The sequence below is a fragment of the Nuphar pumila genome, chromosome 15 (assembly GCF_984573655.1).
Source record: "Nuphar pumila chromosome 15, dmNupPumi1.hap1.1, whole genome shotgun sequence".
Lineage (NCBI taxonomy): Eukaryota > Viridiplantae > Streptophyta > Magnoliopsida > Nymphaeales > Nymphaeaceae > Nuphar > Nuphar pumila.
Genome location: NC_143263.1, coordinates 80,879,778 through 80,906,981, shown reverse-complemented (window position 1 = coordinate 80,906,981; position 27,204 = coordinate 80,879,778). Strand labels below are relative to the sequence as shown.

Below are 27,204 nucleotides of genomic sequence, written 5' to 3'. Positions count from 1 at the left end.
AAATATAACTGTACCAGAAACTTTTTCAGGCCTCTGCATACCAGTACCAGTATCCCATGCCTGTCGCTGGCAATCATGCTGCAAATGTTCCCCACTTACCACCATCCATCCTATCCATTGCTAGGAAGCATAGCCAGAAAATTTCCAAATCAAGCTACAGCATCAGTTCGAGTAATAGACCATATAAATCTACCCACGACACATGTAGAATCAGCAAATCAAACATAATTATGCAACTGAGAAAATATCAATGACCTACATTGTTCATCCTTAAATTCAATTCAGAACAGATGAAACGAATACATATTTATACTTCAATGGGTTGCTAACATGAAGTGTATATCATTCAGGCATTTAGGTAAGTGAAAAGATAATCTGAAACTTGAACATAAAACTGTCTCCATGTGTAGATCAACCATTTGATAACAATGTCTGGTAGAATGGCCAATCAACTATTTAATCTAACACTGTTTCTCTTTCCACTATGGTGATCTTTCGATCTTAGAAAGTGGTACACCACCAAAGGAAGCCCAATATGAAAATAAATTATTTTCAGAATTACAAGATCATGACATTCACTTCAAGGAATGTGAAAAAGACATTTACAAACATGAATATAATGAATATGTACAAGTTTTCCCTTTGGAAAACAAAAAGGGTGCAAAAATAGTCAAGAATATTGGCTTCTGTCATACCATTTTCTTCCTCAAACTATGGTGGAGTTTCCATGACCATATAGCAAGGAACAGAATAAGCGCAAAACCAATTGAGCTCCAGAAAACTATTAACCAGGAAGGCATCGGCTCAGGATATAGTCCTGTGATACATGATGAAATCCAACAAAAAGCAATAAACAATAAAATCAGCATTTGGAAAAAGGGAAAAAAAGATTGGAATAAGGACAATTAACAAATATGTACCATGGCCAAACTTCACACAGATAAGAAGCTCCACAATGCAGATGGCAAGTGCAAGCCAGCAAAATGCTCCCAATTTTTTAACAGGTTTCCTGAAAAGTGAAAAAGGAAATAGAAAAACAAGGGGCTGACTCTATGTATCCTTGCATGTATGTGCACATGAGAGAGAGAGAGAGAGAGAGAGAGAGAGAGACCTATCTTGCAAGTATGAGTTATACTCTCGGATCGTTGGCAGTGCAATTAGCCACAAGAGAATCAATCTATAAATAACAACTGGGTTTCGAGGAGGAATCCAGAGGCAGAATTTCAGGAAGAAAGTATTGAGCTCCACGGTCAAAAAAACAATGCATAAGGAGAGAACTTGTATGAACCTCCAAGGACCAAGTAGAGGGTGCCACTCATCCTTGTCCCACCGTGCAGGGGTAAATTGGCCCAATGTCCTTTTCAACTACAAATGATACAAAAGGGCAATCACATCGATAACCCAGTAAAAAAATAAAAATAATAAAATAAAGAAGTGTATGTGTGTGTGTGTGAGAGAGAGAGAGAGAAAGGGCCGGTGGGCTACGCAAACATGCACATACTCGTTTTTTTGTTTAATATTCCAAAAGCTGATTTTGCATGTTTAGCCAAATTAATACTTATCAAGGCATGGATGCTGGTAATGGTGAGATGTAGATGTTTAGAAATATGCAAAAAGTAGGATGATTTAATTTTTGGAAAAACACAAATGTGTAAGTTACCTGTACTTTTTTCCTCAAAATCCTGAAACTAAATTTTGTACTGTTATAGGTAGTAAAACTATACCACCATAATATTTCTAACTTGAAAAGAGAAGACAAGGTCTATCTAAAAAAAAAAATGTTATGCAGTAAAAGATATATTATTTATCTGATCACTTCAACTTCCACAATATCCCAGAAAAGAAGATACACAATAAACTTGAAAAATGAACACATAAAATGTAATAGGATAATTGTGGAGAAAGAAAAAGAGATAGAGAGAGACGTCTCAATTTTTCATTTAGGTCTAATCTCTACTTGTTTAAATAGAGATCAGCCATAAGAAAGAAATTACATATGGGTCCCTCATTATTTAAAGAATACCAAAATCAGCCTTAAGTAAAACTATAAGAGGTCTGTAATGAAGTGCCGGATGAAGTCTCCAAGAGCAAAACAAGAGAGCACGCACATACACAAATAGCCACTAATGGACAAAAGAACAACACAACCACTTAAAGTGGTAAGGCACCCAAAAGAAGAGGAAAAATATATATTCCACTCAAAAGGCTTCAAAGAAGCATACCTTACAATGGGGAGAAACCCCTTTATTTATAGACAAAAGAGGAGGCCTTGGAAGGGCTCCTAGAGGGACGTTGGAGCCCTTCCAACGGTCATAAATATGACCGTTGGATGCTCCAACGTCCCCCTAGGTGGGGCCCATTCCAAGGTGGAAAAGGAAAATAATAAAGAAAATAAAAAAGAAAGAAAAAAAAGGAAATAAAAGAAAAGGAGAAAAATTACAATATGCGACAAGAAGTAAAAAGACTGTTTTACCCCTATATGGGTCTATTTACAAAAGATATAAATATATATATATATTTATATATGTAGATAGACACATAGACATATATATATAATTAATATATATATGTGTATGTGTCGTGATCTATATATATAAATATATATATGTACAACATATTTTAACACCCCCCCTCAAACACACGGTGAGATCACCGAGAGTTTGCTAAGGAGAAAGAAGAAACGAGGCGATGGCAAAGCTTTGGTGAAGAAGTCCGCCAACTGGTACTCGGTTGGAACATAAGGCAATTGAATGGTGCCTCGTAGGAACTCATCACGAACATAATGGCAATCCATCTCAATGTGCTTTGTTCTTTCATGAAAGGTGTGATTGCTGACAATGTAGATAGAGTTCTTGTTGTCGCAGCACAGCTTTGAGGGAGTTGAGAATGAGACTCCCATATCTTTAAGCAAACTTCTTAACCATACGATCTCCGTGGTGGTAGTGGCCATCGCACGATATTCTGCTTCAGTAGAAGAGAGTGAAACTTTTTGTTGCTTCTTACACCTCCAAGAGATAAGTGACTCTCCAAGAAACACACAATACCCTGTGGCAGAAATACAATCATCGGGGTTACCGCCCCAATCAGAGTCAGTATAAGCGAGTAAAGTAAGAGGTGAAGAAGAGGGTAAGAATAATCCTTTTGTTATGGTGCCTTTCAAATATCTGATAATCCTCATGACAGCAGCCATGTGAATGGTGGAGGGAGCAGTCTGAAATTGACTTGCACTATGAACTGCATGAGAAATATCGGGCCTAGTGATGGATAAGTATGTGAGCGACCCAATCAATTGACGATAAGGTGTGGGATCAGCTAAAGGAGTGCCATCACTGGCTCTCATCTTGGCATTGATTATTTCTGGCGTCTCCACCTTCTTGTCATCAGTCAGTCCAGACCTGTTAATAATGTCGGAGGCAAGCTTCATCTGAGAGAGGACATACCCTTTGGGAGAGTACGCAACTTCAATACCTAAAAAATATCTTAGATAACCAAGATCAGACATATCAAAATTTTCTTTGAGAATATTCTTAATAAGGTTAATACCTCTCTTATCATTACCTGTGATAATCATGTCATCAACATATAATAACAGAATTGTAATGTGATTATTAGAATTTTTAACAAATAAAGCAGTATCAGTATAACATGAGGAGAACCCATTATCAAGAACTACTTTGCTAAAAAGATCATACCAAGCTTTAGGTGCTTGTTTAAGACCATAGAGAGCTTTATTTAACTTTAGAATATTTCCTTTACCAATTTCAAGACCTGGCGGAGGATCCATAAGCACTTCTTCATATAAATTTTCATTTAAAAAAGCGTTTTTAACGTCAAGTTGATATATAGGCCATTCTTTAATGGAGGCTAAGGCAATTAAAGTTCGCACACTAGTCATTCTAGCTACGGGAGCAAAGGTTTCCTCATAATCAATTCCATATTCTTGGGCATAGCCTTTTGCAACCAAACGAGCTTTGTATCTCTCAAGAGATCCATCACACTTGGTTTTAACTTTATATACCCATCTACACCCAATTGCCTTTTTTCCTAATGGTTGGGGAATAATACTCCAAGTTTGAGCTTTGTTAAGAGTCTCTAATTCAACTTTCATTGCTTCAATCCAATGTGGATGATCTTTAGCTTCTTTAAAGGAAGTAGGCTCATGATATGAATGAATTAACATGAGACAAGCCCTATAATTAGGTGAGAAAGATTCATAAGATACAAATTTTTGTGGAGGTCTACTATTACGAGAGGATCTCCTAGGTGCATTGATAGGTTCTTCTAATGAGAGATCTTGAGAATATCTTTCAAGAGCAGGTTGATGTTCAATTCCTGACCGTCGGGTATATACATTCATTTCATTAAGATTCTCAACTTGAGAATCATTACCATGTTGGAGTATATCATTATGATGGGAGATACCATCACAAGTATTATCGCAAGTACTTGCATCTGATGTTTCAATTCTAGGAGCAAGATCAAATAGGAAGGAATAGTCAAGGTTTTCTCTAGATGTGTGAACATCAAATCCATTTTGTTCTTCAAGAAAGTTTACATTTCTTGATATATAGAGTTTATTATTTCGAGTGTCATAGCATCTGTAACCTTTTTTATTTTCACCATATCCAATGAATGCACATTCAATAGCTTTAGGTGATAGTTTATCTTGTCCTTGAACAAGCACAAAACATTTACATCCGAATATCCTTAATCTATTAAAATCTGGAGTAATTTTGAATAATTTTTCAAAAGGTGATATATTTTTTAAAGAAGCAGAGGGCATACGATTGATTAAATATGTTGCGGTAAGAAGAGCTTAAGCCCAAAAGTTTTTAGGAACATTTTTAGAAACAAGAAGTGTTCTTGTAGTTTCAATTAAATGTCTATGTTTTCTTTCCGCAAGACCATTTTGTTGTGGGGTTTTAGGACAAGATCGTTGATGTAAAATTCCATTTGTTTTGAAATAATTTTGAAAATCTTTAGACATGTATTCTCCTCCAGAGTCGGATCTAAATATAGCTATATTGTTTTGAAATTGGTTTTGAATAAGAATATGAAATTCCTTAAAATTATTAAAGACATCGGATTTGTTTTTAATAATGTATACCCATGTATATCTAGTGAAGTCATCAACAAAACTAACATAGTAGGAGTAGCCTCCCTTGGACAGAACGGGTGCCGGTCCCCATACATCGGAATGCACAAGTTCAAAAGGTCTTTTTGACACAAAATTACTATGAGAATACGGAAGCGAATGAATTTTTCCAAGGATACAATCATTGCATGTGAATGTATTTGTATTACAAAATTTTTTCAAAAAAGGAAAGAGATACAATTTAGAAACACTAGGATGTCCAAGTCTTTTATGCCAAGTCTCAATATCTTTGGATTAAACATGATTACAAAATGATTTGGTTGGCAATGACAAAAAATCCATATAATAAAGATCCCCTCTTCTATGGCCTTGCCCAATCCGCTTCCCGGACCGGAGATCCTGCACATAGCAATGGGTAGGTGAAAAAGTGACATTACATTCAAAATCGGTAATTTGGGAAACGGAAAATAGATTTAAATTAAGTTTTGGAATAATTCGAATTTTGGGAACAAAAAATTCTTTGTTTTCATTATAAGTTTTCTCAAGATTCCCAATGCCTTCAACATCCAAGGATGTTCCATCGGCAGTGGAAACAAAAGATTTAAATTTGTTGAGACTTGTTTTTGATAAGAGTGATGCATTCAGAGTCATATGAAAGGAGGCACCCGAATCAAGAATCCAAGAGGTCATACCTGGGAAAGAGGAGATAGCGGCGCCGGAAGTGGATGGTGTAGAGGAAAACTGAGAGGAGCTCATCTTCATGAATTGTTGAAGAGTTTCAGTAAGATGAGCAAGAGACTCTTTTATGTCACCATCTTTCTTTGAGTCTTCATTTGGAGGAGCTTCACCAACGGAGGCCACCTTCTTTTTAAATCTTGGGCAATCCGGACGAATATGGCCCGGTTCATTACAATTATGGCAAATGATTTTCCTTCCTCCACCACCATTATTTTTGAAAAAATGAGGTGGTTTGTATGGCCTTACATTGTTGTCGGGTCTAGATACGACATGAACTTCATCAACATCTCGTTTTAATGCCAAACGAGTCTCTTCTTGACATAAGTCGGCCAAAATATCACTTAGAGGAGTAGAGGCCCTATGGAGAAGGGATCCTCTAAGTTGATCAAATTCGGGGCGAAGCCCATGAATAAATTGGAAAAATCTTTCTTTTTCCATTTGCTCTTGCCTCATAGCAATAGCACTACCTTCCCATTGGGGTTCGAGAAGGACAAGTTCATCCCATAAAGAAGATAGGGCACTATAGTAGTCCCTAATACTCATATCACCTTGTTTGGTAGCTCTTACCTTTTCTTGTAGAAAGAAATGCCTAACAAGGTCTCTTTGAGTGTACATGCCTTTCATAAAGAACCAAGCTTCATTAGCCTTCTTGAATTTGGCGAGATTTGCACAAATCTTTAATTCAACATTGTTCATGAACCATGCTAAAATTTTAGCATGCTCACTTTCCCAATCTTCTAATTTGGAAGAGTAATCAAGAATAGCCTTCTCTTTTTCCTCTTCGTTCAAAGCTTTTTCCTCATTACCTTCAAACTTAGTCAACTTCAATTGTGGTTCCGGAATGGTTCCACATACATAACCCCAAAGTTTTTTACCTTTGAGATTGTTTTCCATAGCGGCCGCCCACATGCGATAATTGGTCCCATCCAATTTGAATGAGAGGTCGATTTTTGCATCCTTGTTGGCCATTTGAAGAAGAGGAATATAAATGCATGAAAGAGAAGGATATTACTTGTCAAAAGAAGATCCGATGAAGCTTTATCAACCAAGGCTTTGATACCATGTAATGAAGTGCCGGATGAAGTCTCCAAGAGCAAAACAAGAGAGCACGCACATACACAAATAGCCACTAATGGACAAAAGAACAACACAACCACTTAAAGTGGTAAGGCACCCAAAAGAAGAGGAAAAATATATATTCCACTCAAAAGGCTTCAAAGAAGCATACCTTACAATGGGGAGAAACCCCTTTATTTATAGACAAAAGAGGAGGCCTTGGAAGGGCTCCTAGAGGGACGTTGGAGCCCTTCCAACGGTCATAAATATGACCGTTGGATGCTCCAACGTCCCCCTAGGTGGGGCCCATTCCAAGGTGGAAAAGGAAAATAATAAAGAAAATAAAAAAGAAAGAAAAAAAAGGAAATAAAAGAAAAAAAGAAAAATTACAATATGCGACAAGAAGTAAAAAGACTGTTTTACCCCTATATGGGTCTATTTACAAAAGATATAAATATATATATATATTTATATATGTAGATAGACACATAGACATATATATATATATATAATTAATATATATATGTGTATGTGTCGTGATCTATATATATAAATATATATATGTACAACATATTTTAACAAGGTCGACTTATCTTAACACTCCCCCTCAAGCTGGAGCATAAATATCAATCATGCTCAGCTTGCCGCAACATTTTGAGAAACTGGACCTGGCAAGAGGCTTTGTAAAAATATCTGCAACTTGATCCTCAGAGATTACATGCTTGGTAGATATATGTCCAGCTTGAACCATATCTCTTATGCAGTGACAGTCAACTTCAATATGTTTTGTCCTCTCATGAAATACCGGATTATTTGCTATATATGTAGCCGCCTTGTTATCACACATCATCACCATAGGAGATGGAACCTTCAGTTGAAGATCAGTCAACACAGTTCGAACCTACATCAATTCAGTTGCAGTTTGGGCCATAGCCCTATATTCAGATTCGTCACTCGACCTAGCGACCACAGTTTGCTTCTTACTTCTCCAAGAAATTAAGTTACCTCCCACAAATACACAGAATCCTGTGGTAGATTTTCTATCTTCTACAGACCCAACATAATTAGCATCAAAGTAAGCAAGTACCTCCAAAGTACCCCCTTTCTTGAATAATAACTCTTTTCCAGGGAAAGATTTTAAATACCGGAGTATCATCATTGTAGCATTTCAGTGTACCTCTGTCGGTTTATCAGGTCTAGTCATTGTCACATACAATAACTTCCCTACCAACGAGCGATAACTCCGGCTATCGATGGGTTTTAACCCCTCATCCAATAAATGAACTTTGTGATCCATGTGAATATTTGTTGGTTTAGCTCCCAACATTCCTGTCCCTTTTAATAGATCAAGAACATACTTCCGTTGAGACAAAACCACTCCCTCACTGCTCCTAGCCACTTCTATACCCAGAAAGTATTTAAGTGGACCAAGGTCCTTGGTAACAAAATGTTTTTGAAGATGAGCCTTTGTAGCTACAATCTCTTCCATGTTATCTCCTGTAAGGATGATGTCATCCACATATACCACCATAACGACTAGGCCTGAGTTAGTTTTCTTAATAAATAATGTGTGGTCTGACGCTGACCTATTAAAATCAAACTTTGACATCACATCAAACAACTTTTGAAACCATGCACGAGGACTTTGCTTCAGCCCATATATCACCTTTCTTAATCTGCACACCTTCTGACACTCTCCCTCAACCTCGAACGTAGGAGGTTGTTGCATGTATACTATCTCAGACAGATCCCCATATAGAAATGCATTTTTCATATCTAGTTGACACAAACTCCATCCATGGTGAACTGCTACCGAGAGAACAAGACGGATGGTGCCCATCCACGCGACGGGAGAAAATGTCTCAAAAAAAATCAACACCATATGTCTGAGTATAACCTTTTGCTACTAACCTGGCCTTGTATATTTTAATTGAACCATCTGAGTTGTACTTAATGGTATATACCCATTTGCATCCAACAATGTCCGCATCACTGGGGGATCAACAAGGTCCCATGTCTGCTGAGATAGTAAAGCGTCAATTTCATCTTGCATAGCCTGCTTCCACCTGCTATCGAGAACAACCGTTTGATAACTCAGATGAATAGTTTCAGCAGATAAGAGATTCAATGTTATTCATGATCCATGACATAACAATGTCATTATCTTCGTCCCAAGTATTATATTTTCCTGTTTTATCATTAGGTTCAAATTCCAATAGAATATGTTTTCTACGATGTCCAGACACGGACATCATAAAGGTTCTGGACCACCTTGCATAGTTTGTTTCATTTAATTTCACGGAAGAACCATAGGAGAAGGGATTGGCAAAGACTTTATATTCCCTAATAGCTTCATTCTTATAATCCGATTTTTGAGCATCACCCATAATGAATAACACGAACTAAGGAGCCACAACCACTGACGCTGCTGCAGTAGATGTCCTCGTGCACAAAAGAAATAAACTTTGTCACAGTTCGTAAATGACCTGCTCCACAATGTACCGATCCACTATAGTGATTTGCCTTCACCACAACACCCAGATCTGTGATCAGATCTGAATCAACCAGGACATAAGATAGAAAACCATATGCAGATAAAAAAAAAATGACGATATAAGCTTCACAACAACCTAAACATATGATTAGATCCAAAGAAATATGCAAATCTACGACTATAAGAGTTCATGTTCTTTTTTTCTCTCGACAGCCAGAACATTAAAAAAAATATTGGCGATATCAGATTTTTAATCTTCACAACAACCTGAACATACGATCAAATCCAAAAGAATATGCAGATCCACGACAATATAAGAATCCCTGTTTTTTTTTTCACACGACAACCAGAACATAAAAAAAAACTGACCCACCACAAATCTGGTCGTCACCCACACCCACGACAAATCTGGTCGTCACCCACTTCACTACAACATTACTGCACCGTACCTGTATCCACCAGATTTGGTCGACCGAAACCCATACTTTCACCTCGACTTTTAGATCTGATTACAGATTTGAGTCATGACATTTGTCAGACTGCAGATCCGTTATCAGATCTATACCACTCGATTCTCAAAATTTTTTTTCCGCACACCTTAGGTTTGGTCCCCTTCACGCGATCTAGTACCCTTCACGCACGCTTTGGCGCAGACCCCGAAGTCACGCCCCTTCACACGATCTGGTACCCTTCACGCAGGCTTTGGCGCAGACTCCGAAGTCATGCCCCCCAAGGCCGATGGCTCTGATACCGTGTGGAGAAAGAAAAAGAGATAGAGAGAGACATCTCAAATTTTCATTTAGGTCTAATCTCTACTTGTTTAAATAGAGATCAGCCATAAGAAAGAAATTACATATGGGTCCCTCATTATTTAGAGAATACCAAAATCAGCCTTAAGTAAAACTATAAGAGGTCGACTTATCTTAACAATAATAACTTTCCTTTCCCAGTTAGATCGACTCCTAGATTGAAAGTTTGCAACATTAAAGTCTATAAGTGTCACCTGAGTTTACTTCAATTAGATCCTACCTTTTCTATGTTTTAAAAAGTTTGAAATGCCTTGTTAGGCAACAATGTAGAGGATCCTTCATACTAATTGGCAAGATCATTTAATAAAAAGTTCCAAACCAACTATTAGATTACAAGCATCCTCATCACTCATTCAAAACATGGTGGTAGACAAAAAGGGAGATGAGCAAAAGAAAAATTAGAAACATGGAAAACCCTACAACTGTACATGATTTGAGTTTCAATCCTTCAACACATATACTACATCACTTTCATGTGGCATTGCTAAAGATGCAATGATATCCCTCAAACACAGTTGTGAGTCATTCTGGAGAAACTTTGTCAAATCAAGTGATTAGTCACTGTTTGATTGACTAAAATGGGAATAGCAAAATATTCAGAGCAGAATTGTCCCAAAGTTTAATTTCAAAAGAAAAAAAATTATTAATAAACTATTCTTTTAGTTCACAGGATGCATTTTATTCTGTCTTATCCAAGGAGCGACATTTTACACCAACAATAGGAAAAGGGGAACTAAATTTAGAAAACTTGCAAAAAAAATGCATACTTTCCCAATAATGTTAGGCTGTCGACTTAGCCCCACCCATTCATAAGTTTTCCCATCAAAGTATCGGACAGTGCGCATTCCAGCCCATATACCTAAAAATCAGAGAAACAAAAGTCAGATATAGGTAAACTCTAAAGGTTCTAATAACAAGAATGCAAAAAACACTAACTTTGAAAAGAAATGTGAAAAAAGAAAAGTTATGATGTTCAAGATGTAATCAAGAAAATTTTCACTGTTTAGCTTAAGCAGCAAAAACCAGAAAAAAGAAAAGAAAATTAAGCTGCAGCTATAAATCAGCAGTAAAGTGAAAATCAGTTAGCAGACTTATCAAAAACAATTGAAAGCTACTAACCTTATCGTTAAGTTATTAAACTGTAACCATCTAGCACATAAAATCCTTGAGAGCACCCCTTCCCCATGAGAACAAGCTTTGGTTCTTTTTCGGTACCATCAACCAATCCTCATAGCCCTTTGCCCCAAATGTGGTATTTCACAATAGAAACCCACATTACATAATTGGTGTCATTGAGCTTTACGAAAATGGTGGTGATAGACTCATGATTCTCCTCCATGATGAAGAACAAAGAGATAAGAGAAAGAGAGATGGATGGTAGAGGAAAACACACTTTTAACACTACGAACCAGTGTTGTGAAAAGCGTTGAGGCGTAGCGAGGCGCTCCATCAAAATCTGAGGCAAGGCGTAAGCCTCGAGGCATAAAGCGTAAGCCTCAAAAAAAAATCTAACTTAAAAAAGATTAAAATATCTAAAATTATAAATAAATAAAAATTGCTTTATTGATGAAACAACAACCAACAAGAAATAAAAAATCTCAAATAAATACTAAAAAAATATGAGATTAACATGTAAAAGTAACATTAATGCAATAACTTGATCTACGTAAGTATCTAAGAAATAAAATATGTGCATTCATTCAATAAAAAATTAACAACGAAATGCATATTAGCATTAACAACATCATATAGACATAATTAGAAAATGCATGTTAGCATTAACAACTAATCAATTCAATGGATTCAACATATCTTTTGATTTTTTTTTCTTCCTCAACCAAATGTAGCAAGTTGTGCACGGCTTGCCAAATCAATTCAAACTTTTAAATCTTTTTTTTTTGTCACCACAATAACGTGCTCAACTGACTACTAAAAGAGATAAAAACCATTAAGAATTGATTTAGGATGATGACCAGCCAGTGGACCCACTAAGTTTTTTTTTGTTATGAGAAGCACCCTTGACAAAACAGTCTGGACCAAAGGTCTGCCGTAGTAAATCAAAAGAAAATCCTAATTTGAGTAATTTAAGCTAATAAACTAGAATAAATCAAACAAAAAATAATTAATGTTAAAAACCTAAAGAGAATTCTCAAAGCTGCAGTAACAAAGTCTCATAATCAACACTCAAAAGAAGTAAGGCATTTATCCCACACCTTAAAGAAACCTAAAAAGATGACCAGCAGATCACAATCTATATAGGAGATTTTGGACAGAGGGCTGCAGTCCATTCATCATTTGCAAATCAAAGATGAAAAAACCTATTTTGTGAACCAATGCTTTGTCCAAAAGTTGGAAAGATAAGTCAAAGAAAAAACAGAAAATACAAATTGAAAACAAGAATGGAAAAAAGTGAAACTTACCCAAAATGTACAAACTGTGTGTTTCAAATGAACGAACTCGTCTCCTCCTTTCTCTCCGACAACAAACCCTAATACACCCAAACAAATTTTTGCCCCCCGAACTCATCTCCTCCTAACTCGTCTCCTCGGCTCTCTGTTTTTCAGAAAACAATAGGCCCCCAACTGCGTGTTTCTCAGAAAATATAACATTAGGGTCGGGGGGGGGGGGTTGTTATTTAAAACCTAATTTTTGGTCAAATGAGGGCTTTGACCCTCATTTGACCAAAAAATTGAGCCGTATACGCCTCACCTTGAGGCGTGCGCCTCAAGGCGTATGAGGTGCACGCCTTGGGGCAGTTGCACTTTATACCTACGCCTCAAGGCACAAAGGCCCTCGCCTTGAGGCGAGGCACGCTTTTTGCGCCTTGAGGCACACTTTTAATAACACTGCTACGAACTCATGATCGCACGATTCACGAGCTCACGTCCACATGAGAACTTTGGTCACAAGTGTAATACCTGTAAATTTTATGGGATAAATAAACTTGAATTTCATATTCATAAGCTGATACGAGGATATTTTCATTGTTTTAATTTTTATTCTTATTTGGATCTTGGACACCCTGTTTGGATCTTCGATGTTGGGTCCCGAATAGACTGTTCGAATCTTCGATAATGGATCCTGATGAATATCTAATGATAGATTTTAATTTTTGGTTCGGATCCTTGATATTGAATCCTCGATATCATGGTTAAATTTGATATTGGATCCAAAATGTATTATCTAGATCCGAACCAGCTTATATATAAAGAGCCCATAACATTGTATTTGGATCCGTATCAATGTACCAGATGTCTAAATCCTAAAACCATATGGTCCAAAGAGCTAGATCCAAATTACATTATTTGGATCTTGGACATCGGAACTTCAATATTGATGTGGATTTTCGCATTGGAAGCGTAAGGGTCCAATTGAAATTTTATATTTGGATCCATAGTTTCAAATCCTAGTAATAAGGAGCAAATTTTTGGATCCTTGGATCCGGATTTGCTTATATGAATCCATGAACAAATCGAACCATGGATCTATATCACATTAACGCCCATTAGAGAATGGTTCAAACTTTAAAAGGTTTGGATCCTTGAATGGATCCGAATGGCCCAAAAGCGTGGACCCAACTATAAGTGGGTCACGAGTTCGGTCGAACCAAACCCGCACCCGTTGGTGAGTTAAAAATTAAATCACGAAAAAAAAAATGACATGCGTAAATATATATATATATATATATATATATATATATATATAAGAACCCACAAACCTTAAGTAGGGTTTGCAATTTCTGTTAAAAATGAAAGGGGTGAAGGAGGGGCGGCGCAGCAACCGACCACGATCTTCCCCTCTCCCCACGGTTTTGTAAGTGTCTCCCTATCCCTTCTCTATTTAACCGCGCCCCTGTCTCTCTCACTCGTTATCTCCCTTCTTCCCTCCCTCTCCCTTCAGCGTTCTCTCATACTCTCTCTCTCTGCTGCACGTCAAGGGCAGAAGGTGCGCACGGCTGCACCGAATCTACTGTAGCAAGGGGATCTCTTGGATTCACGGTAGCAGGACAGGAAAATCGAAAAAAATTTGGGGATTTCGCGATTCAGAGGTAGGGGTTATTATGTTTTCGTAGAATGCTAGTTTCAAGTATGAAACACAGTTTTGCACAATCTCTACATGAGATGATTTACGCAATCCCTTGTTACTTCTGCGCATTCGTATGCAACATCACCTACTGTATGTGCACAACTTCTGCATTTGATGAATCACGAAATGTGTTCGGATAAAGATTGAAGATTTGGGCTTAGTTTGCTAAATGGCAATACAGATTTATTTATAGGTAAACCTGGTATTTTATCAGATAGCGACCTAACAATGTTTTCTTCCTCATTCGATTTAGTGGTGGTTCTTGGTTCTTATTGATCATTTTTTTTTTAATTTCTGTGAATGTTTCATAATAAATCTGTGGTCGTTCTTACGGTAGGGCTTATATAACTTGATTTGCAGGGAATGATTGTCCATGTGCATGCTATGCATATTCCATATGCATAATCTGATTTGCATTTTGACTGTTGCATAAACTCTGCATTTTATGTTAAAAAGGGGTTGTGTATTCTCTTTAGAACATTAGTGTGCTTTGAAACATGATTGTTGGTTCATGTAGGCATAAGCGGATGGTTGGTTCATGTGGACTAAATTGAGCTATGTAATTAAACGAATTGGTGTTCTTAATGATGGTCCTACAGTTTTGATATATTTTGAGATGTATATTCCTGCCTATGAATACCAACAACATGTGCTGTATTCTGCAGTATTGATATAAGTTGTAAATCTTATGTCTCGCAAATGAATACAAGCTGCATGTGCCATGATCTGCAACACACACGCTCTCGGTTGGTTATGTAGTTGCTGCATCTATCATTTCACCCATTACTGTGCACACGCAGCAGTTATACTGATTTTATAATGTTACTCTGGTTATACATTATTTCATGCCCAGCATATTAGTAGATGTTCTGGCTATACTTTATTTCTTGACCAGCATGTATACATGTGTTTCTGGTTATATGTTACTTCATGCCCAGCATATGACTAGATGTTCTGGTTATGCTCTATTTCATGACCAGCATGTATACATATGTTTCTGGTTATATGCTACTTCATGACCAGCATATGTAAATGTTCTGGTTATACTTTATTTCATGACCAGCATGTATATGTTTGTTTCTGGTTATATGCTACTTCATGCCCAGCATATTAGTAGATGTTTCTGGCTATACTTTATTTCATGACCAATATGTATACATATGTTTCCGGTTATATGTTACTTCATGACCAGTATATGTAGATGTTCTGCTTATACTTTATTTCATCACCAGCATGTATATATTTGTTTCTGGTTATATGTTACTTCATGCTCAGCATATGAGTAGATGTTTCTGGTTATATTTTGTTTCATGACCAGCATGTATATAATTATCTCTGGATATATTCTATATATATATATATATATATGTGTGTGTGTGTGTGTGTGTGTGTGTGTGTGTGTGTGTCTGGTTGTATATTGCCGCACTTACGCGCTCAGATTATGACCTATTTGATTGTACGTGATAGTGCACAGAAACATACATGTAGTTGCTGAAATCCTAAATATGAATGAAGCAAGGTTGTAATACGGTTTTCTTCACAAACTTGAGGGTTACACAAAAACAATTAAGTACGTGCTCACTATGATGCTTTAAGGGAAGTAACTGGGGTTTCGCTTATTTGGCAAGAACTGCCAGCGCACGTCACCAGGAGTTGGGACGTTGCAAGTGTAAAACCTAATGGTAGGTTGTGGCAACTTACCATTGAGAAAAGAGTTGATCTCTTAACCGAGCTTGCGAGTCAGTTGACTGTAGGGACATAAGTGTCAAGTCAGAGTATTGAGGGTCACACACTAGTACTCGAAATTATAAAATGAATACATATGTAAATTTAAACATATATGAATATTTTTTGCCTGACTGGTTTAAAGGTACCGAAGCAATCATGCTTGACGGTTTAAAGGTACCAGAGCACTCTGGGTGGGTCTGCACAATTAAGTGGTTAAAGTTTTGGTTAACATACCTACTTAAGGTACGAAGGGTTAGAGATCTACTACTCCGGTGGTATGATTCAAAATTTAGGAGAATTTCAGTGTCTTTGAGCTACTGGGTTCAGATAGGGGAAAACTCTGACACATCGGGAAATACAAATTAATAAGACAACAACCCACTCAGATTCGAGTTTACCTTGGAGAGGGTAGGTGATATACAACTCCGGGAACATGTGCTTCTTGCTTCGAGTGACAATGGCTCGTTGGTCCCCCAGTTCTCGGAATTGAAGGACCTGGACTACCAATTTTGTCCTACGCAGTAGCTCCACGTTCTTCTGCAGAAGTTAGGGATGCATCCTGTTGTTTGGGCCTTTAGAAGGTTCTCTCGGTCATTCAACCGCTCCATTAGGATTTCAGTTTCAGTTAGACATTCGGGTTAATAAAACACCAGTGCATAATAAACTCATGAATGTTCTCTTCTGTTATAGTTGTCTTGGCCTGCGAGTACTCGCGGGATAATTCAAGAGAAATATTAAATTGAACTTCTTGTGTATATCAGTCAGACAAAGGATTGCAAGCTTTGTACTTAAATCTGTGATTAGTTATTTGGTCATGCGATTATTCATGTTATGCTAGTTAGCTTGTGCTATGCAATGGATCAATTACCTTGTTACTTGTTCAATTATGTCATGCTTAGTATCATACTTTATTGTTAATGACTAGTCAATTACATTCATACTTGTTACATAGTATATCTGCAAAATCATAGTATTCTCCTACGCAGACTAGTTGTAGTCTGACACAAATTATTTTACTATTTTTCAGGACAAGAGTAAAAGATAAAGAACGGTTACAAGATGATGTGCGGATCAGGATATATGATCTATTGTGTTCCTGGGATGTTAAATTCCAATTTGGTTATTGTAATTATGTCATTCAGATATTCTAAACTCTGATATTATGTTTTAAACTTTTATTAGAAATAAAATGAGTGTTAGTTGTTTTGATGATTCTTGTGATATGCCTGAAATGTTTAACCTGGTTAATTTGAATCTTTTTGCTATTATAAAAAAAAATCCTCAAAAATTTGGGTTAAATTTTGGGGCGTTAGAACAAGAATCAAGAGCCTAAGGCTCTGATACCATGTAATGAAGTAGAATAAGGGCCCATACACCTCACAAGAGGCAAAAATACAACTCACAATGGGCACAAACACAAGGGTCACTAAGGGCCAAAGAGAGAGCCCTCACAAAAAAACTTAAAAACTAAATATTTTATTCATAACCAATGCTCTAAAAAAACATAACACAAAGGGGACAAGATGTCCCATATTTGTACAAGAGACAAAGAAGAGAAGAGGTCAATATAGCTCTTGGGGAGCTCCCAACGCTCTTGGGAGGCCCCAATGACTATATGGTCCAATGACCTAAATGCCCTTCAACAAAATAAAAATACAAATTACCTAAAAATACATTCTAAGAAATATATATATATATATATATATTTATATACATATATGTGTATATATAATTAACTATATATATGCACAAACTATATAAATCTTAACATGGTTAAGAAGTCTTCTCAAAGATATAGGAGTTGTAATCTTTAGCCCTTCGAAAATATGTTGCGACAACAAAAGTGTTATCTATATTGCAAGCAACCACACCTTCCATGAATGAACAAAGCATATATACATGGATTGCCGCCATGTAAGAGACGAGTACTTGAGAGGAACAATTGAGTTGCCCTATGTGACTTTTGAGTGTTAACTGACAGATTTCTTCACTAAGGCCCTACCTTCACCTCGTTTCATTTTTTCTCAGCAAACTTTCGGTTATAAGTTTGAGGGGGAGTGTTAAGTTTCATGATTAGTATGCATATATTAATATCAATATATATATATATACATGACATGTATATGTATTAATCAGTGTTGTGAAAAGCGTTGAGGCGTAGCGAGGCGCTCCACCAAAATTTGAGGCGAGGCGTAAGCCTCGAGGTGTAAAGCATAAGCCTCAAAGTTTTTTTTTTTTAACTTAAAAAAATTATAAAAAATATCTAAAATTATAAATAAATAAAAAAATCTTTTATTGATGAAGCAACAACCAACAGGAAATAAAAAATCTCAAAAAATAGTGAGTTCATAAAAAATAATAGTGACTGAGTTCATCAAAAATAAAACTTTAAGCCTTAGGATTTTTCTTCATAAGCTTGAAAATACAACACACATATCTCCAATATTTAAGCCCAAACAAGAATAGTGAGTTCATCAAAAATAAAACTTTAAGCCTTAGGATTTTTCTTCATAAGCTTGAAAATACAACACACATATCTCCAATATTTTCAAACTATCACAATGTTTTAGCAATATTTTCATGAAACATTATTAAAGTATTTTGTCATCATTTTTTCAAAATAATGAAAATTTGAAGCATGCAATGATATTATCATGAAACATTGTGATATTTCCCCTTCCTAGATTTCTGATTTAACATCTTTTTCTCAATTTCATATTATTTCTATCTATTATCTTTTTTCTATTTTCCATAGTTTGGCATGAAAGACAGCCTATTTCTATTCTATTTCCTGACTTTTCCATTTTTTATCTCTATCCACAATTGCTAAGCTTTTCTCATGGAAAATAGGTGTGCTTGAGTTATCTCATCTAATCGACTCACTGAACATTGATAGTGATATCATGACTAGCTCAAAAATTATATCTTAGTCAGTAGGTTATGTATCCCCTTAACTTAAATGTTAAAGTTTAGCATAAACATGCTACAAGATCAACAATAGCACCTCAACCAAGGTGATTGAGGTCAATCATGTCAAAAGGCTCATCAGAAGCAGAAGAGTTGTGGCACTCCACAATCATCATCATGACTGATTGGTGACTATGCCCTTAAGTAGCAGAGGCTCTAAAATGAACAAAGTCCTTCACACTGTTAAAAGCTGATAATCCAAAAGCCATTGAAGGAAGGCAAAATGTCATCCAGCCCTTTCTTTTTAATTTTCCTTTTTTTTATGATATGCAGGCTGGGGTTAGCCTCTCAGGTCTTGAACATGAGACTCTTTGTTGTGATAGTGCTACTTTACAATCCAGCTATCTCATTCTTTTAGGCCTGTCAACATGTCACCTAGCCCATGTCGACAGACCTAAACAGAAATTCCACAGGTTCCCATGTTGATCATCTATGTCACATAGGTGTGGGTGCGTGGTTGTGGCACTTTAAAAAAATTGGGGTGCGTGGTTGCGGGAGGGTATAAATTTGCGCGATGCAGCACCTTTACTAAGGGGCTTATGGTTTTCCACATTAACTGAAAACAAAAAGAATAAATTAGAATAGTTGAATGCATTTTCTGTGCATGAACTACAGCAAAAAGAGGCGTGTACGCCTCAGTCCGAGGCGCGCCTCGCCTCAAGGCATGCGTCTCAAGGCCTATGAGGCGCACGCCTCATGGGTATTGCGCTTCATATCTGCGCCTCAAGGCACAAAGGCCCTCGCCTTGAGGCGAGGAGCGCTTTTTGCGCCTTGAGGCGCGTTTTTAATAACACTGGTATTAATATTAATATATATATTTATTTTAATATTAATGTAATAGGTCATGCCCAGGGCATTTTTGTCATTTTACCATGTAATAGGCCCTGCCCGTTAGGGGTTTTCTATTTTTATCTTTTCTATTTTGTCTTTTCTATTTTAATTTTATCTAGCGGTTGGGACTAGCCCAACAACCCTCTTGCCTCTCCTTTGTTGTATATAAATGGGATCTTTCCCATACTGAAGGCATGCTGCTCTTAAGGATTTTCTAAGTGAATAAAATATTGTTTTTTATATTTTGAGTGCTCTCTTGTGTATTTTTGTGAGCTATTGTGAAGTGTGCTTTGTGGCCTTGTATTTTCCCATTACAGGCTTGTATTTTGCCTTTGTGGCTTCATGCTTTTGCCCTACATTGTGTGCTCTTATGAGCATTGCGATTGTTCTTGTATTTGGGTTTTCATTACAGAGAGATACTCAATTGATTCTACAAGGAATTTTCAGGAAATTCACAAATAAAAGAGAAGGTAATAGAGAAATTTACAGAAATATTCGCACATTCTATTATAGCTTAATTGATTCAACAGAAAACATCATGGAGGATCTCAGACTTTTCTTTTGGTAAAACATAACTTGTTTATTAGGAAAAGCTTGAGGCAGTAAAAAGTAAAACATTTAGATATTAAACATGATGGCTCTAATAAGTTCACAGTATTCTATAAGTAACCTAGACGTAAGCATACAAATAGGTCATTTATTATTTACATAGCTGCCCTTCAAAGAATATATCTACAATGCAATTACTTACATGTATTCATAAGTAGATGCATTCAACACAGTCGCCAACCAAGATTCACAATTTAGTTTGTCATTTCAACTTTAAACCCTGACTTTTTCAATCATGAAATTTTGGAGCATTGTATGCTAGTGATTTTTGAAGCACTTGGAGGACATGTTCACACATCAAATAGCATGATCTAAAATATTTTTCTTACTATACAATGTGTAGATCATATCTACAAGGCTTGATTAACAAAGCATACCAAAAAAAAAAAGCAAACAAAACGTGTTAAGGTTTGAATAGGTGATAACAGAACCGGACACAGTAAGGTCTACTAGATGGTAAAGTACTAATGACATGACCAAATATCACACACACACACACCTTTGGTGTGAACATTCGTACATATCATCCAGTGTGATTTCACCTATTCATACATTTTCAGTAGATTACGGTACAAATGTCCACAAGGGCTCCACCACATCTGGCTAGGTGGATCAGCTTAAGGCATTCAAGTTGAAAGACATTATGAGTTTAATACCCGAGTTATGCAGCCCTTGCCTTATATCCAAAGCAGCAGGCTCCCTGGTGGGCAAGGGAGGTGGCCAAGGGGCTTTAGGGTGGGCCATATGGCAGAGCATCAAACTCTCCTGGACCCCACCTGAACCGAGGTTTCCCCACGATAAATATCTAAAAAAGTATACCATGCAAAAAGGTTAACAATATATCATTTAGTACGACCTAAATAGTGGCTAACAAGTTAAAACGCGAGACTACAGTACAAACAGGTTTACAATAGACCCTTTAGTACGACCTAAATAGCAGCTAACAAGTTCTCTATGTAGGGAAAATGTACCCCAGCTAACCAGGCCTCCAAAGTCCACAAAGGATTTAGTGTGCCACAGCCCATGACTCTGGCAATGATGAGCACAACCAAGATTAAATGCACATTGACTTTCACAGAGAAAGAAGAGTACCTCAATGACAAATTACTGGGATTCTATTGTTTTGATTGGAAACATTTGTTCATACAGAACCCTACCCGAAAATATAGATGCACGATTATGAGAAAATATTTGCAAACATGATAAACCAAAAAAAAAACAGGAACGAGTAAGAAAGTAAGGAAAACTATGAGGCATCGTTAATCTGTGTCCTAAGGAGAACGTTTCTCCAAAGAGCATGAATAGGGACGTGACCCAAAGCTGAATCATATAGTCATGCATTTATTGCATGTTAAAACATCCAACATCTAATCGCTATCACTGGTGCTCCATTTCATCATTTGTTCCTTACTCGGATTAAAGAAAATAAGAAGTGCATTCATGCAAGCTTCATGTACCCAAGAAAACAAAAAAAAGTTCTGAGGACTAACCAAACCAATTGCAGATTAGTATGTCCAATATAATACTATCCCACCAACATTCGTTGAAGTTAGGCAACATGTGTCGAAATGTAAGCTGCAATGAAAACACGAAGTTGTTGAAATATGATTTGAGCAATATAAAAAAATTTCTCGAGTTACAGAAATGGCCAATTTCAATGATGTTAAAAAGAAATACCTCCATCATTTCAAAGCCAATTGATAGAACCCATAAAAGGGGTTGATTGCGGATCATTATTGCCTTGCCCCACCATCCAAAGATATGGGCGAGCACAAACTCATCAAACAATGTTTCCTAAAATGAACTAATAATTGAAATCAGTGGACTGCAAAACAAGACTTAATTTTTGCAGTGTTATTGAATAATTATAGGGAAGAAAAAGAAAGAGATGACTAAACCAAGAAAAATAAAAACAATGGATAAGATGGTCAACGGAGACACCATACATAAACATTTTTAAACCTGCTTGTTGGGTTATCTGATATATAAATACGACAATCAGCACCATATGAGCGCTCAGGAAGTTCTGTAAATATTAATAGGAATACTTTAGTTCATACCATTTGCACAACGCCAGCAATTTTTACAAATTTTTAACAAATGGAATATGGTATATCAAAATGTGTTGCAATATTAGAGAAGTAGTTTACCAACACCAAGGTCAGGATGGAGAAATTTCATGTATTGCCTAGCACCATCACGTTTCTGAAAAGGCAATTCATTTTTAGAGAAAAAAGACATTATAATGGGCAAGACTGACTATATAAAGAATCTTTAGACAACATAAGCTTTCAGATGAAAAAACTTATAGCGGCTTCACATTGGAAAACTTAGACTTCGCAGGAAAACACAACAAAGAAGTTAAACCTATGTCACATAGGTGTGGGTGCGGATGCGGCGATACGGCACTTTAAAAAAACTTGGGTGCGGGGAGGGTATATATATATATATATATATATATATATATATAGAGAGAGAGAGAGAGAGAGAAATTTTAACAGTTTTAAGTTAACACTAATGAAATAAAAACAATTATCATATCATCAATTCATCATGCATAAATTCATGCAATAAATCAAATTAACAATCTACAATTGCTATTCCTCATCAATAAAAAAATAACACCACACTGGTGCGGAGGTATATATATATACGTGTATGTGTGTGCATTTATGTATTTATATATATAATATAGATAAAACAGGACTTGGTTAGGGTTAACTGAATCTAGTTTTGGACAACAATGGACCTCAGTGTGGTTGACTTCACCTGACACAAAAGAAGTTGTGTCCAAGTGTCGCACCCAGATGGGTGTGACTGCGAGGGTGCGGTGCTTTGTTAGAAGAGTCCGTGTTGCATTGAGTTAAACTAAGCACATCGAAAATACCCCTCTACAAAATAGAAATCTAGGATCTGTACTTCAGCAATGACCACAATTCTCAGAAAAAAAGTACCATTAGAAAAACAACATAGATGATCTGTGGTATGCACGAAAAAGCTAGGATAGATAAGTACTAAGATTATATATTGTAATTAAAAACTGTACACCTCAATAAAGATTAAGTGAAAGGGTCAGAGAGGACTTTTGCTGCTTAGTGGAAGAGTTGGTACAAGATATACGCGTGAAGAAATACACTCACTCAGTGGAGACCTAGATGGGAAAAGTGTAATAAGGCAATAAGTAGCCAGGAGATGGTACATGCAGGGCATAAATTTGGCGGAAAATTAGGCTAGTGAAGTTTAAGTAATGATTTTTCACATTGAGATAAGGAGCACATTTGTCATAGCTAAAATAAATATTATATACTTACGTAAAAGAGGTAGCATCATACAGTATTCAAGATTGAATCAAATGTGTCACAAATTGATAACATTCTACATATAGAAAAAAAAAGAAAAAACACAATGTCAAACAGAGATCACAAGTTGATAGTTCTAGATGTGTATCAAGAGTTACATAGCGAGAAGAAAGTCAAAGGATATTCCTGGATTAGGTCATGGAACTTTGTAAAGGAAACTAATGGCTACATCAGTGTTATTAAAAACGCGCCTCAAGGCGCAAAAAGCGCGCCTCAAGGCGCAAAAAGCGCGCCTCGCCTCAAGGCGAGGGGCTTTATGCCTTGAGGCGCATATATAAAGCGCAAAACCTTCGAGGCGTGCGCCTCATACGCCTTGAGGCGCACACCTCGAGGCGAGGCACGCCTCAAACTGAGGCGTGTATGCCTGGGGCTTTTGGTTAAATGAGGGTCAAAGCCCTCATTTGACCAAAAAATAGGGTTTAAAGTTTAAACAAACCCTAATATTTTATGTTTTCACGCAGACTCTCTTTCTCTCATGCAGACTCTCTCTCGTCTCTCATGCGCAGTCTCTCTCTCACACACATACTCTCCCTCTCTCTCATATTTTTCTCACACAGGTACTCTTACCTCTCTCACACGCAGTCTACTGCTTTTTCTCATTTTCTTTTGGGGGAGGGATCAAATTGTTTACGAGTTTTGAGTGAGGTTTCATTTAAGAAAATGAGACTTGTGAAACTTGTGGATAGAGAAGACCAGAAAATATTACTTTTGGGCAATGGTGCATCCTGTGGCATGTGGTCCAGTTAGGCATTTTTTCAGAACTTTCAGCACTGTGCAATGAGTTCAATAAGTCTGGCAAGTTTACTGAGAAGAGGAGTGGATAATTGTTCTTAACACAGTTCGTAGCTCTATCCAATTTCAGGATGTTACATATTTTTGCAGTATGTGTACCACCCATCATACAAAAGGATGCACACAACTTATTTCTTCCATTAAATCCCACTTTGAGCTCCATGAGCATTTCTGATACTGACAGCATGAAAAGGAGAAGAGTGGGTACTTTTCCACCACAAGTTAGTGCCTTTCTGTGAGATAGTTTTTTCATATCCTGGTGAAGTAAAAAGAAAACTATATTCCAACCAAAAAGCTCTATAGAACTACTTGCCAGTTAGTAGGAGTTCATTTGGTTGTCTTCTGATATCGGTGTTCAATCTCTGATCCTAACTTGATGAAGTGTGGCAATGAGATGCTACTTAAACAGCAACTAGTTTTGTCTTAATAAACAACTGAAAAATAATACATAATGCATGCTTCGATAGACAATAAATTGTGAATACATCACCATGCCTTTCATGACATCCCTAAGGTTCATTGACACTTTTAAAAAGCCTCACATTACATCATTTCTTTCTGCCTTGCAATTCCTCATTATATGAACATCAGAAGTTTGAGGGGCAATATCGAGGAATGTGTGTTTAAGCCATATTGGTTACAAAAGATAAATCTCATATATTTTTCAGTTATGTAATCAGTTTTAAGTTACTTTTATATGTTAATCTCACATTTTTTAGTACTTATTTGAGATTTCTATTTCTTATTGGTTGTTATTTCATCAATAAAGCATTTCTTTATTTATTTTTATTTTTAGATGTTTTTTTTGAAGTTTTCAAAAAAAATATTTGAGGCTTACGCTTTACGCCTCGCCTCAGTTTTTGGTGGAGCGCCTCGCTACGCCTCAACGCTTTTCACAACACGGGGCTACATTCAAGCTAAGATCATCTACATATAGGGTCTATGTCACATGGGTGCGGGTGCGGGGATTCGGCACTTCCAAAAAACCCGGGTGCGGGGGTGCGGCAGGGGCAAGGGGGTCGGGGGTTCCCCGACGCTGGTTTTTCTGCTGACAGCAGCTGACAGACAGCTGCTGTCAGCAGAATTTTTTTTTAAAAAAATTCGCAGCCCTGACAGACAGCTGCTGTCAGCAGAATTTTTTTTTTAAAATTTTGCAGCCCATTTCATAGGGCAAATTTTTTTTAAAAAAAAATCCAAAAAAAAATGGACCTAAATGATCATGGGTGCGGTCAACGCACCCAGGATCGGGTTGACCGCACCCGGTGCCGCACCCGCACCCGCGTCGAGTCGCATCGACGCGGGTGCGGCACCCTGCTAGCCGAATCCCTGTGACATAGTATAGGGTGCAGCTAACATGCAAATTCAAATGGGTACAAGTGGCATGCCATTTACATAAGCCTAAATCTGAAAAATATAAAGCACTTTCTCTTTAGATCTCATATTCCCCAAACTTTCATTTCCAGATTCTGACTCTAATCCACCTTTTCTTTTATGAAAAGGCTACCACCAGAAATAACATTCTATTAACCATCAGACGGCCTTCCCCCTCCCCATGAAGCCCTTCTACATGAAAATACCTGGTTCTGCTACTTGAGTTGTTTCATCTCACATAGCTCAATTGGTACTACTGCCTGCGTAAGTACCAAGAATTCAAGTGGCCATGTGTATTCCCAATCATCACAGAATTTAGTCATGAAACATAGAATCTTGAAGCAATATACACAGCATAAAGGAAAGATAGTAGTTTACCAAAGTTTACAGTTATGATATCTTTAATAGTACCGAAATATGGACTACAACAAACTGAGGACAGAGACCAAGCTATCAAACAATGTCACAGAAAGGAAGCAACCTGAAACAGTAAAAAGGTGAGGGCCACAAGATAAACAACTGCCATTCCATGTACCAACCGCCAGATAGCTGGATGTGGCCTAATTAGTATTCTGTTGAAAAACAATAGAACAAAAACTGTATCAGGAAATTCATTTAACTGTCCATCTTTGGCATCTTTCGGTTGACAAAAATTAAAAGCGCAACATTTGCACATAATGATTATACACTGCATGACTTAATGTCATTTAGCAGCTTGATGAGAATTATCAATCTGATATATGTGTTTGTGCATCAGTGTGCTTGTTTCTCGGGTTACACAATCACCTTTTTAAGGGACATTAAAAAATTTCAACAAGCATTCTCTGTGCAAAAAGAAAATGCTGGAAGTACCATGTTGGTGCCTTACAAGACACCACCAAAGGTATTTCAATACTGTTAGAACTATCACTCGCATTTATTATTCTCACTTTAAAAATGTAAGGAATCTTTTGAGAAATGATATGTAATTAAGTTATAATAAAATGCCATGGTGTCATGGCATTAACTGAGACAAGTCACCTCAAATTATTTGAAGAATTTTAAGAACCAGGACAACTGGGTTCTTAAACTATTTGCTCCATGTGTGCGTGAGGGTGGGTGTTAGTGGTTTCTGTCTTTTTTTTTTATTTGCACCTTCCTGCTTTACTAGAAACTTTCAAGTTGACTAAAAAACTTTAATTAAAGCCTAGGTTGATGCTTGCATTAACGCCATCACTAGGCATATAGCTGCAATCTTACAGAAAGCTTCAAGTCTTTATTAGTTTTACT

General features: G+C 36.9%; 1 protein-coding gene across 3 annotated transcripts in view; it reads right to left on the bottom strand.

The window, feature by feature from the left end:
- Positions 1 to 231: 231 nt before the first annotated feature.
- The window catches only part of LOC149815743 (CDP-diacylglycerol--serine O-phosphatidyltransferase 1-like), a 54,174-nt gene continuing 27,201 nt past the window's right edge, over positions 232 to 27,204 (bottom strand). For 2 of the 3 annotated variants that reach the window (XM_089988909.1, XM_089988910.1), the window contains exons 5-13: positions 26,417 to 26,507; positions 22,564 to 22,618; positions 22,360 to 22,439; positions 22,091 to 22,207; positions 21,904 to 21,988; positions 10,960 to 11,051; positions 1,112 to 1,365; positions 921 to 1,009; positions 232 to 817 (exon numbers count right to left, since the gene is read on the bottom strand). In XM_089988909.1, coding sequence (XP_089845035.1) covers positions 690 to 817; positions 921 to 1,009; positions 1,112 to 1,365; positions 10,960 to 11,051; positions 21,904 to 21,988; positions 22,091 to 22,207; positions 22,360 to 22,439; positions 22,564 to 22,618; positions 26,417 to 26,507 — 991 coding nt within the window. In that variant the 3' untranslated portion in view covers positions 232 to 689. The remainder of the gene's footprint in view (positions 818 to 920; positions 1,010 to 1,111; positions 1,366 to 10,959; positions 11,052 to 21,903; positions 21,989 to 22,090; positions 22,208 to 22,359; positions 22,440 to 22,563; positions 22,619 to 26,416; positions 26,508 to 27,204) is intronic. The other variant, XM_089988911.1, reaches the window with a different exon arrangement.